Below are 15,550 nucleotides of genomic sequence, written 5' to 3' on the forward strand. Positions count from 1 at the left end.
CGGCATGCGCCATTAAGTGGGTTAGGTTAGGTTTGAACTGCGATCACTGGCTGAGTGCCCAGTTTTTGGCGAGGAACGGGAGGCGTTGGTCGCCCAGGTAGGTCAAGACCTTTCGCTGCCAGCCGTAGTTCAGGTCATGCTGGGCAGCGAAAGTGCGTGGGAGACTGTGCTCACGTTCTGCGAGCACGTCATGGGAGACAAGGAGGCGGCCGAGCGCGAACGGGAAGTCCGGGCCGAGGCTGACCCAATGCGCCGCCGCCGCATAGGCCGCAGACGTGCCGCTCACGAGCGGAACCTGCCGCCCTGATGAGAGCCAGCGGGCGGCGGACATGGGGGCGTCCCCGCCCATGACGCTGGCTCCCGAGATGGTATGCGCATCCTCGTGTTCCGGAAGCGCTTCCACAGGGAAGATCACTAAAAAAAATAGGGGTATGGATCCTAGTCAGGATAGCCGCTGCGGGGTCGCGGACGCATTGCGCGAGCTTCCCCGTAACCCCGCAACCATAGCGGCGAGAGGACACCATGGGGTTTAGTGGGTAGTGGGGCCTCTTTACAGCCCTGAGTCCCACATAATCGTCCGGGTTTCTCCCAGGCCCGGCGGTATGCGTAGACGCATTCCCCATGTAAAAAAAAAAAAAAAAGGTTTGAACTGCGATCCTCACAGAACCGAACAAGGATTAGGTTAGGTTAGAACTGCGAGCCTTACAGAAACGAAATGCTACTTGAAAAGTGGGTTTGATTAGGTTCGAACTGCGATCCACACAGAACCGAACTGCTATCTGAGGATGGGGTTAGGTTAGGCTAGAACTACGACCCTCATGGCTCCTCTTCACGATGGGCCAACGCCGGCCACTCCAAGGGACGCATTTATGCGTTAGAGGGAGCAAGTGATATTGCTATCTCATTCTACCGCATGGCTGCGTCCCTTGGAGTGGCCGGCGTTGGCCCATCCTGTAGAGGAGCCATTATACAGAAGCGAAATGATAGTAGAAAAGTGGGTGGTTTTACCTCCTTTTCTACATAGTGTACCATCTACAATAATCTTTCATCGGCCCCCATGGAAGTCGGTTTTTTTTTCTTAAAAATTATTTATTGAAACTAACCTCTATTTGTATACTTCCCTCAATTAACCACTCAAAGTGTAGGGTATAATGTGAAGACCGGTAGTTTCGTACAAAATAAAAGACAAAAGTAGGTAGGTATAGTTATTTATGAACAGCAAACATGGTAGTATGTTGTAGGGGATCGCGGCGCTCGCGCACCGGCGGGTGGCAGCAGAAGTCGGTGTCGAGCCCCGCGCGCTCGCCGTCGGCCAGCGTCTGTGGCAGCCGCTGCCGCAGCGTCTCGGGCAGCAGCAGGCTGGCCGCGCCGCCCGCCACCAGCAGCGCTCCCATCATCACCAGCGGCAGCACCAGCATCTCCGAACCCTGCACGTTGTTTTCTTACATGTGACACTCTTTTTTGCACGTGCATACATATAATTATATTACTGTCAAACTCGCACAGTGGCACTGACAACCACCATCTTGGGCGGGACAGCAGTATAATTATGAGCGTGCAATAGAGATAGCTACAGGCGGGTCAATTTACGAATATCTGGAAAGCGTCTCTGCTTTACATATACGTCTCCCAATTTCTGGTGAGTCTGCGAGGCCATCATGGGCAGCACTCACCAGGTAGTTGACCAGCGGGATGAAGATGGGCCCCAGCATGCCCAGCACGGAGCTGAGGCTCATGCCGAGCCCGCGCACCACGGTGGGGTACAGCTCCGACGCCATCAGTGCAGCACTCACCAGGTAGTTGACCAGCGGGATGAAGATGGGCCCCAGCATGCCCAGCACGGAGCTGAGGCTCATGCCGAGCCCGCGCACCACGGTGGGGTACAGCTCCGACGCCATCAGTGCAGCACTCACCAGGTAGTTGACCAGCGGGATGAAGATGGGCCCCAGCATGCCCAGCACGGAGCTGAGGCTCATGCCGAGCCCGCGCACCACGGTGGGGTACAGCTCCGACGCCATCAGTGCAGCACTCACCAGGTAGTTGACCAGCGGGATGAAGATGGGCCCCAGCATGCCCAGCACGGAGCTGAGGCTCATGCCAAGCCCGCGCACCACGGTGGGGTACAGCTCCGACGCCATCAGGGGCAGCACTCACCAGGTAGTTGACCAGCGGGATGAAGATGGGCCCCAGCATGCCCAGCACGGAGCTGAGGCTCATGCCGAGCCCGCGCACCACGGTGGGGTACAGCTCCGACGCCATCAGGGGCAGCACTCACCAGGTAGTTGACCAGCGGGATGAAGATGGGCCCCAGCATGCCCAGCACGGAGCTGAGGCTCATGCCGAGCCCGCGCACCACGGTGGGGTACAGCTCCGACGCCATCAGGGGCAGCACCACAAACGCTGATGAGATGCCCATCTTCCCCACGCAGTACAGCGCCAACGTCACGTGCTCTTCTGCAAACATCCAAACAACTTTGTAGTCTTGGTACAATGTAACGGTAACACAAAATGTAAATGCTTGCTATTTTGGGTCACTTCTGTTCTGAATTCTCGAGCTAATCTTATGACCGGAAGAAACGGCATACCCGAGGAGAGGCCTATTGTTCAGCAGTGGACGATAAAAATATTAAACGATGAGGACTGGCTAAATACAGCTTCAGCACACGTGCTAGTAATGTGAAGAGTCAGCGACCCACCGTGTTGCACAAGGAAGGTGGTGAGGCAGGCCACGCCGCCGACCACCATGCTCATGCAGAGCGTCCAGCGGCGGCCGAGGCGCTCCATGCTGGGCCACAGGAACAGGTAGGTGGGCAGCTCCACCACGCCCGCCAGGAAGAAGTTCAGGAACTCGTCGCCGCCCAGCACCGGCGCGTAGTACGACAGCCCTACATACACGCTGGGAAAAATAAGTACATTTTTCATTACTGTATCTATAAGTTATCTAAGTAAAAAAAATACAACTAAGCAACAACGGTCGGTTCCTCAATCGATGTCTTCTATAGTCCGTTTTTTTAGCATTAGAAAGAACTTCGCAGAAGTTCGCTTGTGGTTCTAAATCTGGCACTTTTAGCGCTAACAATTTGAAGTAAATTATATGTATTAACCATGCTACTTACATTAGATAATTCACTAATTATTAACAATTTTATTTAGTCGTATGGCATTAATACAATTCAATGGTCGCTTTACAAATTTACAAATGAATATCTGGGTTCTTCACCCAATGGGCTGCGTTTTCGCTTAGCTTAAGTAAGTCCAGAGGATCTCCTGGATACTTTCTTTTTGGGCACTCGTGAACAATGTGGGAAATGGACTGTACAGGTGCTCCACAGTCGCACTTCGGTGTATCTCGCCACCCGCACTTAAACATAAATTCTCCGGATCGCCCGCTTTCAGTGCGGAGTCTATTTAATTGGCACCATTCTCGTCTCGGGGCCGAAAAACCTCGCGGTTTGTGGGTGGGATCGTAACTAGCGTGGGATGCCCTGGGCAAGTTGGCAATCCAGTCCTCTCTCCATTTATCCTTGATGTTAAAGCTGCTCTCTTTAAGTTCCTGTGCCGTATTGTATGGTGGATGTCGGGATTTTAAGCGTAACCTAGGAGGACAGAAAAATTCCGAGTAGACGGGCAGCTTTGGATTCGAGTCAATTTTGTTTGCTTCCTTTAGCAGGGCTTGTTGTCTCCTAAGATGCGGCGGAGCAATGTGGCTCAGAGCTGGCAGCCACTGTGTCGGAGTGGACTGTATGGTACCGGTTATGCACCGCATGGTTTTTCGCAGCTGGACATCAACCTTTTCCACATGCGCGCTATTGAGCCATACGGGTGCGCAATATTCGCCAGCGGAATAAACCAGACTGAGTCCCGTCGTACGGAGCACGTCAGCGCTAGCTCCCCAGGTGGTTCCAGTCAGCTTGTGCAGGATGTTATTACGGGTTCCTAGTTTTTTGCTCAGCTTACAAAGATGGGAGCAATATGTAAGAGAGCGGTCTAAGGTTACGCCAAGGTATTTTGGCTGTGGGTTATATACCAGGAAATGAAAACATTTATTTTCAGGCAACTATTGGCCCATAGATAAATACCTTAAAACTAGCATACATATTAATACAAAATATATCTTAAAACTAAAAACAAAATACCAGGGTTTTACCGTCAAAGTTTACTGAGGGGGTGTATGAGGCCAGTTTGTTGTTTAGGTGGAATGTGGAAATCTCTGTCTTGCTAGCATTTGGTACCAATCTCCACCTTTTAAAGTACAAGTTAAGCAATTGCAAATCTTTGGTAAGTTGTGTTTCCGACGATTTGAAAGTACTGTGCTGGTGGGTTAAAGCAATGTCGTCAGCATAGACAAATTTTCTGGACGTTGTTTCTGGAAGATCATGGGTGTACAGATTAAACAGTAGAGGTGCCAGGGTGGATCCTTGTGGTAGGCCGTTGTGTAATTTTCTAGGACGACTCTGCTTGTCACCTAGATGGACGACAAATTCCCTATTACATAGCATATTGATTATTAGGCTAGGGCTAGTGATTCTTCGGCAGGGGACCGCTTTCATTAATTTGTAGTGTAGGCCATGCCGCCATACTGTGTCGTAAGCTGCAGATAAGTCCACAAAGACAGCCACTGTTTTTAGTTGTTTTTGGAATCCTGTCTCAATATGCGTCGTGAGGGACAGTACCTGATCTGTACAATTACGACCCTCTCTGAATCCCGCCTGCTCCACTGGAACGACTTTTTCAATAAGGGGTGTGATTCTGTTAGCAATCAGCCTTTCTAAAAGTTTATATAGAGAGCTAAGCAGGGCTATTGGTCTGTAGCTTTTTGGGTCATCTGCTGGTTTGTTGGGTTTGAGGATGGCTACTATTTTGGCGTAGTTGAAAGTAGAAGGCAGTTTATTTCTAGCCAGTATATCCGCATAGAAGCCTGTCAGCCATTTTCTACAATTAGGCCCCAAATTCTTTATAAATTCGTTGTATATGCCATCCTCTCCAGCTGCTTTGCCTGGTTTAAGGAGTTTAATAGCGTAAGTTGTTTCCTCTACTGTGAAGGGTCTCGAAATGATGTCGTCAACGGGAAGCTCCTTTTTCCGGTTTTGGGCAAGTTTCTTAACGGTTTTAGTGTGAGGTCGATCTCCTTTTACACGTGACGTTTCAACGATTTGGTTGGCTACCGAATCTATTAGTTTTTGAGACACGCATACGTTCTTTGAGCCCGATTTGCCCGTTAGTTTGTTTAGAACTTTCCACGCCTTCCTGCTTGAGGTTTTGAAATCCATCCTTTCCACAGTGGTCAACCATTTGTTTTTTCGCTCCGAGTCCAGCGACTCCAGGAGGTGCCGTCCTATTTCCTGGTCTCCGGTTGGTTTGTATTGTTGGTAAAGTTATTCACTCTCTTCACTCCAACCGGGGACATAGGTTTTTCTGTAACCCCGCGGGATATGTTTCTTTGCCGTTGCAGTTGTTAGTCCGACAAATCTCGTATAATTTTCGGCAGTTGGAGGGATCCATCTTATGGCAGAGTCCATGTCTTTTGCAAAGGCAGCCCAGTCCGCCTTCTGCAAATTCCATCTGGGAAGGGGCATTGATTAACAATTAACGAGCCTGATAAAAACTGCACGTTTGCTTCTGCGGAGTTCTTTCTAATGCTAAAAAAAACGAACTATAGGCAAGAATAACAAATGAATTGAAAGCTGAAACAGAAAGTGCATAGTGTCGATATAAAAAGACGCAAACATTTATTTACATGTAAGGGGCTGTCCATAAATTACGTCATCGATTTTTGACGATTTGTGACCCCCCCCCCCTATAATCATCCGAAAATCATGCTTCAAATGACCTCATTTCCTCCTACTTCATGCTACCGTCATCCGATGCCCAGTCCCCCCCCCTAAATTGAAATGACGTAATTTATGAACAGCCCCTAAGTAAAGGGAAGAATCGAAAAATCATAAAGTTTTCATAAAATGTTGATGACGACGGTGAAGTAAGAAGACGCTTTCACGCACACCAAATAATAAAGAGAGATAAATAAAACGTTCTTTATGAAAATAAAAAGGGTAGTGGGGTTTAAAAAGGACAAGACAGAACCTAGTGTTGGTGAACCAGATGAAGGTGATGATGACGGTCTTCTTGCGCAGGTTGGGCGTGCGGAACAGGTCCAGCACGCCGTACTGACGCGACTTCTCCCGCTCAAGTTCTTGCTGCAGCTTCTCCGACTCGTACCTCCGCCGCAGGTGCACCATGTAGTTGGCTGGCAACGATTTCTTGTTGATCCTGAAACGTACGTACGACGTTACACAGGAGTTCGGTCACAAGTAGATCACCTGATAGCATGTACCCAGTGGCGTAGCTAGGGGGGCGGCGGGGGCGGTCCGTAAATCCTGAGCTATTTAACAAAAATTACAATTAGTCTTTTTAAATATTTGTGGACACCCACAATTTCCGCACCGGGTGCCACCCATGCTAGCTACGCCACTGCATGTACGCTATTGACCTGCTTTTTATGAGGATGACAACGTGTGCACTTAATGTTGTAAACCACAACAGGTTGGCCATTTCTGTCCACTTTGATTTTTCCTCTTAGATACTCGCCAAAGGAATTACCATTTAATGCACTTGTACCTATTTATTTAATTGAGGACGCAATCAAAGGTCCCCAATAGTTCTCTCTACTTGAGTACTCGGGGTCGGGTTGACCCTTCCGCTTAATGCATACCTAATTGTATAATGCGTTTTGAGATTAATCACGTTGTGTTTCTATCTGTCGGTTTATTTTTTCTAGCGTGATCGTCTGCAGTAAGCATCACTCCGCCAAGTCTTTTAAAAATTGGCGTATTCTGCAGCAAAATTGCCGAATAACTTGATAGATGTTATGTTGTATTCATTAGCTATATTTGTAGTTGAGGATATAGAATATCGTTGTGAAATCGTCATAAGCATATTCGCATCAGCCACTGCCTCCTTTAAATATCTTTGTCTATACATATCGTTAAGAACTGACCTAGCCATGTTCCGCAGTATGACCTCGGCCTTGTCGAAGTGTCCCCTAGCCAGTAGCCAGCGGGGCGACTCGGGCATCGGCCACAGGTACAGGAAGAAGGCCAGGAAGGGCAGGCTGGTGGCCAGGGCCAGCTGCCGCCAGTCGCGCACCAGCCACACCACGCCGGCCAGCAGGATCAGCCCCGTCGAGTAGGCGATGTTGGATAAGATGGTGCACAGCGTGCGGTGCTCAGGGCCCACCAGCTCGATCGCTACACATGCCACAAAATAACTCGTTAGGGTCATACTGTAACAACTGTACCGCCAATAAGTTCTGCATCTCTAATTAAGCTACTTACCGCAGTGGCGGATTTGCAGTCTTTGCCGCCCTAGGCCCCAGGCCTTGTAGCCGCCCCTTTCACAGCATCACCCATCATATTGACTACATTTAGGTCTGGCAATGAAAAAGTATAGAGGGAAATGCTTGGGGCACATTTTTAACTTAGTAACTTTATTTGGACTCTTTAGGAGGTGAACATATCAAAAGTCCCCTTGAGCGGGGGTAGGGGAGTTTGGTTTGAAGGTCACATTTTTCGGTTTTTCGCTTATTGTATCTCAGAAACTACACGTCCTTGTGATATGATCATGGGAACATAGGTTTTGCGAAAAAAATAATCAAATACTTACCTATTCATTTTAAGTGACAGTTTTATAGCATTGACTTTTAATGTACCTACAAAAACATTCAAAAAATCTAAAAAAAAACAAGAAAAACATTTTTTTGCTATACTTGGCTATACCTATAATCATATAATTTTTTTTCCTTCTTTTGGCCTCCAGCGAATTCCTGAGAAGTTTAAAGGACAAATTAGTAGGTATTCCACCCACCCCAGACCCACCCACCTACCTGCCTACCTGCCTACCTACCTACCTGGGTGGGTAGGTACCCAGAGTTTCGGAGATAAGGGGGGAGGGGAATGGTCATTTTTTGCCTATTTTCTTGAATAACTGCTAAACTATTTATCCTAAAATTATTAAAAATATATATTTGAGATTCTTACAATGAGCTCTTTGATTTGATATGTAACACAATGTAGTTTGAAAAACTTTAATTTTAAGTTTTCTCATTTACCCCCCAAAAATGGCCTCCATATTTAAAATTCATTTATTTACGTTACACGTCCATCTTTGGGTCACAGACATACATATGTGTGCCAAATTTCAACATAATTGGTCCAGTAGTTTCGGAGAAAATAGGCTGTGATAGACGGACAGCCAGACGCACGAGTGATCCTATAATAGTTCCGTTTTTTCCTTTTGAGGGGAACAAGGCGCGAAGGCGTCAACAATCTGCGAAATCGACGCCAAGCTCGCGTTCGCGGCTTCGCTCCGCGATTCGCGCACAAGTGTGGAGGGCCCTCACGATATCAAAAAACTTGTAGCTTGTAGCAAATTTAACCAGCATTCATTTGTATAATGATCATGTCATTAGAACGCATAGTTTTCGAGATATAAGCGAAAAACCGAAAAAGTGACAAAAGTGGAAGTGAAAGTGAAGTGAAAGTGAAGTGAAAAGTGAGGTGAGTGATATGTTCACCATATCAAAAGTCCCCGGCCGTAGCCTTTGAGCCGGAGGGGGAGAGGGGTTTGAAGGTCACATTTTATCCTAGAGGTAGTCCAAATAAAGTTAGGTACGAAGTCAAAAATTGTGTTTCAAGCATTTCCCTCTATAAGTACCATTTTGTGAAAATTCGTTGCTTGGCCTAATTTTGAGTTATTTTTTTTTGTTATCATCAGCGAATTTTTTGTCACAATTTGCCGCCCCTAATATCTTGCCGCCCTAGGCCCGGGCCTACTGTGCCTTATGGGAAATCCGCCACTGACTTACCGAGACACGTAAGTGTAAGTAGTTCAAGGTACGGACGGACGGACGATACACGAGGGTCCTACCTCCACCGTGGAGGCTCCACGTGATTACTTGAGTAGGTCTACGTGTAGTCTGGGGTGTTGACCCCATTCATGTGAATGTACATCTTACGTAGAACCGAGGCCGACGTGGAAGGCGGCCTGTATAAAGTGTGGTGTAGTTACCCAGAACGTAGGGCGTGGCCATGATGGCGGGCACGGTGAACCCCACGCCGACGCGGAAGGCCGCCCACAGCGCGAAGTTGTGCGCGAAGGCAGTGGCCACGCCGAACACGCACTCGATCAGCAGGTAGATGAAGAACGACGGCTTGCGCCCCAGCGTGTCCTGCAATACAACAAATTGTGATCATCGTGAATGGAGCATTAACATAGGCTACCTACTCTTATGGCGATATAATTAGTAAATTCGATTACTTAACACTCTTAACTTTTAAGCGTGTGGAATGGTCTTGATTATCTTTTACCAAAATCGCATCAGCTGTTTTTGAACGTTTTGGAGAATTTAGTTAATTGCTACACGTATGCAATAATGGGGCGGGCTCGTAGCTTGAGCTTGCTCCTGTTAACTACATTATTACCTGCAGATATCCGAAGATGTAGTTGCCAACGATGCCGCCGACCGCCAGCAGCACGAGCCCCAGCGTTGGGTAAAAGTCCTTGCTGCACACCAGATTCCACTGCAAACCAAACATATATTCATTATCCAGTTCAGTTCAAATATAGGTACCTACTTTATTCATGTAGGCCTAGCAACAAGCACTTATGAATAGTTATTTGTTAAGCTAATTATCGGAGCAATTCATAGATGTTAATATTATTCCATAGTAACTTAAGTAATATTGGATTATCATACAGATCAAGTTTAATACTAAGAATTTCACAACAAGATCGTCAAACATAAAAAAATATAGGTAATATATATATAAAAAAAAAATATTTATTAAAAGTTCTACATACATGACAAAAAACATACAACTAAGGCTTACAAATAAAAATTAAAACTATAAATTTAAGAAAACAAACCGCTCCCTGCCGTTCCCGGTGCAAAGGTGCCCATGATGCTCGCAGCATTTCCACGCTGCATCACCACGGACAGCCTTTGCACAAGGAACGACTCGGAGCGGGGACCCTCCCCTTTCTGTCTGAGTCGACGTCCCAAATCACGAGTGAAGCGTTTCGCGTCGGCAGACCAGCAACCATTTATATATATATATATAAATACTAGTCTAGATTTTAGAATGTTGCTAGACTAAAATCTAAAGACTACATGTCAAAAAACATAACAAAAGAAGTACATAATTACATAGAGATATTCATTTCCTCATCTCATGATTCATCAAATATACGTATAACCAACCACCAATTGTTTTTGTTAATCTGTATTTTATTTACTGGCGTTTTTGTTTGTATTTCTTTTGAATCTTCTTTAGTAATTAATACCAATTCAAAATTAGCTACTCTGCCTTTGGCGTTGAAATGAATGTGTAGTGCAACAGTGCTAACCACCAATTGTTTTTGTTAATCTGTATTTACTGGTTTTTTTTTCGTATGGCTTTTTAGTTGGCTTTTCGTATGGCTGTTATTCTACTTCAGAGATTTACAGTTTTTAAGTACTGTACCGATCCCAATCCAAATCCAAATTCCGTAAGGTTTGGCCATATGCCATAGATAAATAGAAACGCTTTCTTATTGCCAGAAATTAAACTCCCTACACATACCATTTGTAATACATACATATGTAACTACGTACTTTACTGCTAGTCATCCTTCCACCAAGAGGTTCACCAAGATTGAGGATATAAGTAATCGGTTTACCAATTCATTATACATACCTATCAGGAACAAAAATGACAAATTGAAACCCAAACCTAAGTTTAATCTAATTTATCTGGACAACAATTCAGCTTTGAAATACCTCGCTGACGACAGTATTCTTGTAGACAGTCCGGTCGTAGTGCCAGCCGTGAGTGCAGGGCACAACGCGCCGATCAGCCGGCTCTGGAAGCCGGCCGAGCGAGGAGTTGAGCTCGTACATGCTGCACTGCGAGTACTGCAGCACGCCGTTGCGGAGCTCCATGGGGATGCTGCGATCAAAACAATATATACATTTCATTTCAAGAGAACATCACTTCTCGATTGTTCCCAAGTAACACAACGTAGCTGAATATTGTTTGAATAATAGAGCATGCCGTACTTAATGCTGAATAAGGTAGCTGTATAACAGCTGAATAAGCGTTATACAGACGTTATACAGAAGGTTTGGGCGCAAAGTGGGCAGTGCCCACGCCGCTTATTTCTGAATAACAGTAATGTAATAGCTATATAAGTGTATGCCCACACATTGAATCGCTGAATAACACTTGTATAGAGGCTGTCAAAAGCTTATATACCGCTTTTAAACCAAAGTTATCCAGCTTTGTACACAATGAATCAGTTATTCACACGTTATGAAGCTTTTGGTTCCAAAGTGCATTTTTACAGAAAATATATTCAGATATTTGTGTTAAATCAATGATTTGTCTTCCATTTTAATTTGTGAACTCGTGTCAAAGTGTAGTTTCTGCAGTGAAAACTTACAAAATAAGGAGGATATCACCCATATATTTATTTGATGTTTACATAACTTCAATTTCATTGCGCATGCGACTTTACTGTTAATATATATATGCATTTTATTTAAAATTTTAAAGCGCCGCGTAAATAATGCACCGTTTCAAAAGTAAATATAGAAAATTTACTACTCCACATTTAAATTTGTAATTTTTCTGCTTTGTTTAGATGTTTTAGTGATAGAAAATGTACTTTAACAAGTTATGCTACGATAAAACTAGTTTTATAAATGAATAAAATGGGTTTTTCAGTTCATTTTCAATTCCTATATAATTGTAGAGGTTAGAAAGTGAGCAACCGTAATGGCGTCCGACTGTGCTGAATATAAGCTGCTGCCACAGCTATTATTGTGCTAATTTCTGAATAAGCATTCACATTATTCGCGTTACTAAGCAACATGTTAGATAATAATGGTCTTAACACAACAAGTTTTGAATAACATCAGTATAATAGTAATTGTTTTCTCAATCTTAAAGCCTATTAGGGTTCTATACACAAATAGTAAAAACCACATAGATCCTCGCTACTTTGATGATAAAACATTATAGGTATGTAACACGGGCAATATTCAATCCTACTTCCCACTAATATTATAAACGCGATATAATATATAAGTTATATGATAAATCTGGGGGCACGGCAGTTTACACAGTTATTTTTTCCGTTATCAGTTCCGACAAATATGTAGTAGGTAAAGGTAACGCAAAGATGTACGACGTGAGTACGAAGATGTATATAGTATGAGTGGTATGGTTACGAGTATGGTATGAATATGAATATGGTATAGGTGCGAAGGTGAGGGTATATCATTCATTCATTCATATTAGTAGCGGGTATCATGGGTATGAGTACAATTAAGTATAGTTTGATATGGGCAGTATTGTTTAGGTATGAGTACGAGTACAGTGTGGGATGGGTATGAGTAGACCCACTTGAAAACTAAAAACAGTCTGTTCAAATTCGACAGGAGAATCGATTTCGCTATGAGGGTGATTATTTTATTTTTCTCATACCCAGTCCAGTCTACAACTTTTTAATGCAACAATATGAATAACTAGCATTTGACACATTGTTTGCCAACTAACAACAACCTTAAATGGCCATTGGTAAACTTTATCTCGTTGCAGTAAGGTATGAAAATGGTCAGTTAACAGTGTTTACGATGGTAACTAGCAATTGTTTTACGTCATTAAAAGTAGAGATGCAACGGATAGTTGTTTGGCCGGATTCCGGATATCCGGCCTGGACACTGGCCGAATATCCGGTATCCGGCCGCCGGATATTCGGCCGGCGGAACTATACCTACATTTCGGTTTTTCAGGTGCGCATTCTGCAGGTTTGACCTGTTTCCTAGTAAACGCTCGCGCGGACTCATTTCTAGGTTCGAAATGAGTGCGCGTGCAAGTCAGTGGAATGATTTAATTGTTTTAAAATAATAAACAAGTACGATTATGACCATGTCTGTTTCTTAAATCCAATTTGTTTACTCCGAAATCATGCAATGTTACTATCCGGTATCCGGCCGAATAGAAGGTCACTATCCGGTATCCGGCTGGATAGTAAAATAGTGGCCGGATAGGCCGGATAGTAACCGGATATCCGGTGCATCTCTAATTAAAAGGACTATGCATCTTGTGTAAAATAACCAATCGAAGAGAATTGTTAAGAAAACTAAACCCCGATTTTTTTAATAATGGTTGGATTAAAGAATATGCGTATTTATTCTTGATGCGTTCAAAATAAAATAAAAACACGCTCAAGCTCAAAGCAATCAGACTCAAGTAGCACTGTTGACCGTGTATAAAGCTACGGAACCCTCTCCACTGCGCACTTGTTGATACTAAGCAGTAGTTTGAATAGCGCTTCTCATTGCGTTCATTTTGCAGCTTTTAGCAAGAAAATATAGTATATGTGTACTAAAATCGCTATAACTTAACTATAAGTGTTGTTTTAGTATTTATTATTCAGACGTTATGTCAATAAAAGCCATAATTAACCCATATATGCAGCTACTGAATAACAAATAATATGTGGACTTTATTACAGCTTCCAGTAATAGCGTCCACCTTTATTCAAAAACTAGCGTTAAAACAGAAACTGCAACCGCTTTTATACAGTTGAAAGTCTTCACCGACGCTTCTTTTCAGCATTTAGTAGCCACTATCACATTTTTCTTAATATTGTCTGCTTAAAATCATACAACACAGAATATATACAGCTAATTGCTGCTAATGCTGCTATTATGCAGCTTTTAGTAACCACAAATGCTTTAAGCTGAATAATGTCTAAGTAACTGTGTAAGAAATAAGTATTATTCAGTTTTAATATGCAAAACCGATACTATGCAAAATTTATTCAGCATTTATTGGTATAAAGGCCCCACTAGGCCCACATATTTTCTTATTCCGAATTTAGTAATTTCCACCGCATATACACAAAATTTATGCAATCTTAATTTGAATAACATGATAATTTTACTCTATTATCCTGCTTGTGTGTTACTTGGGTTGTGCCTTGAGCTCATGGAATAAATAACAGTTAAAATCGCACAATTTTGTTAGAACTAAGACCGACCTAAGAAGAAAAAGGGTGAGAAGCTCGATCTGAACGATAGTATATAGGTAAACTGCTGGTGGTATCTCAAGACTTTTACAATTGCCATCAATGCGAATACCTATATTTGTGCTGCTACAGAGAGCAAAACGTAAGCAATTCTGGCGCATCATTAAGAGAACTGCTGCCAGAAGAAACCCCAATCTGCAGCATCGAATTTCGATCTTTACCTGAGGTTCCTAGCGTCCTGTGGGTCGAGGTGCGGTGGCGGCGCGCACCAGTGCGGCAGCTCCGCCGCCATGAAGAGCTGAGCATAAGCGTGGAACCCGCAGGGCAACACGGCCGGGAGGAGCACCCCGTACACCACCAGCTTCTGGTAGCGGCCCCAGCCGCCCACGTCCTCGAGGATCGCGTCGAAGTCCATTCCTGATGGGATGATGATGTGGTAACGTGATGGGTTGATACTGACAAAACTGCACTTTTTACTGAAAGGAGGCGATTTTTTGTCGCTAAAATATAACTCGGCGCATAGCAAAATTCTGAAAACAAATCTTCGTGATTTTTTGCGACGATTTAAACGTAAGGCACGATATACAAATATGCGTTTAATTCAAGGGATCTAACGTAAAAAGGCACCATCTGTAAGTACCTACATAAAACCTATTGAGAGATTAACACAAATATTTCTTTGCTAGTCGTTATGATCGAGCAATAATTAGAACAAGTTGGTTACCTGCGGCTGGGTAGACCGCTCGGCGCGGAGTGGCGCGCGCCCGCGGCGGCGGCGGTTGGCGGCGCGCGCGCAGCGCCGACCACTTCAGCCGCCCTAACGCCGCTACCGGCCATGCACAGCGGGATGCTAATACTATCGATTATTAACATTTGGTTCCAATTTGTAATGCGTTAGTCTTATTAAAACTGTGTAAAAACGTATAAAACTTTGTCAATAATACGACTTAGTGTAGGGACTTTCAGCGCAATTTTAAGTGCCAACGGGTATTAAAAAAGTATCTGATTGGGATACTTACATACCTACATATTAGAGCAACGTTTTCTTTGTCGCCATCGACTTCACGCAATTGACTTTGGAAAATTCCCGATCTTCTCTTCAACTAGCGAGTTATTGGGTTTTTCCATCCTTCTTATGAATAGTTTGAAGAAGGGGCACAATGTAGTAGCAAATGGTACTGTTATTTCTTCCTGGACACCCTCTAGGTGTAGTGGGTCTCGCGCATGCCCGCTTGCCGGCGAGCAGCGCGTGCGCAATTATCCCATCAGCCGCAGACAATTCGATTAGCGCATAATTGCAGGAACAAGGTCGCGAGGGGTACACAGGAGTATCAACATTGAACTCGTTTATCAACATAGTGCTCTTTCGTGTGTCTTAGTCGCGCGTTGCCTTTCACCTTGGAATCTCTTTGGTCATGATAATGATCTTATTAATTTTACAACCTTCTGTGGTCGCAAAGAAATTGCACTTGTTTGCTTG

General features: G+C 44.3%; 1 protein-coding gene across 1 annotated transcript; it reads right to left on the minus strand.

Moving 5' to 3' along the window:
• Positions 1-1,205: 1,205 nt before the first annotated feature.
• Positions 1,206-14,918, minus strand: LOC134668626 (beta-alanine transporter). The gene is made up of 10 exons (XM_063526067.1): positions 14,795-14,918; positions 14,292-14,487; positions 10,814-10,982; positions 9,477-9,575; positions 9,064-9,223; positions 6,995-7,244; positions 6,082-6,267; positions 2,697-2,896; positions 2,276-2,454; positions 1,206-1,427 (listed from the first exon to the last, which is right to left on the minus strand). The coding sequence occupies exons 2-10, from the start codon at positions 14,483-14,485 to the stop codon at positions 1,206-1,208; spliced, it is 1,659 nt and encodes a 552-aa protein (XP_063382137.1). The 5' UTR covers positions 14,486-14,487; positions 14,795-14,918.
• Positions 14,919-15,550: the final 632 nt, after the last annotated feature.

Source organism: Cydia fagiglandana, chromosome 11 (genome assembly GCF_963556715.1).
Source record: "Cydia fagiglandana chromosome 11, ilCydFagi1.1, whole genome shotgun sequence".
In the NCBI taxonomy this organism is placed as follows: Eukaryota; Metazoa; Arthropoda; class Insecta; order Lepidoptera; family Tortricidae; genus Cydia; species Cydia fagiglandana.

Excerpts from the sequence above, each read along its gene's own strand:
- LOC134668626 (XM_063526067.1), bottom strand. The coding sequence starts at position 14,485 with ATGGACTTCGACGCGATCCTCGAGGACGTGGGCGGCTGGGGCCGCTAC. Across the intron at positions 7,245-9,063 it reads GGCCACGCCCTACGTTCTGG|CGATCGAGCTGGTGGGCCCT; the intron begins GTAACTACACCA and ends TGGCATGTGTAG. Across the intron at positions 6,268-6,994 it reads ATACTGCGGAACATGGCTAG|GATCAACAAGAAATCGTTGC; the intron begins GTCAGTTCTTAA and ends CGTACGTTTCAG.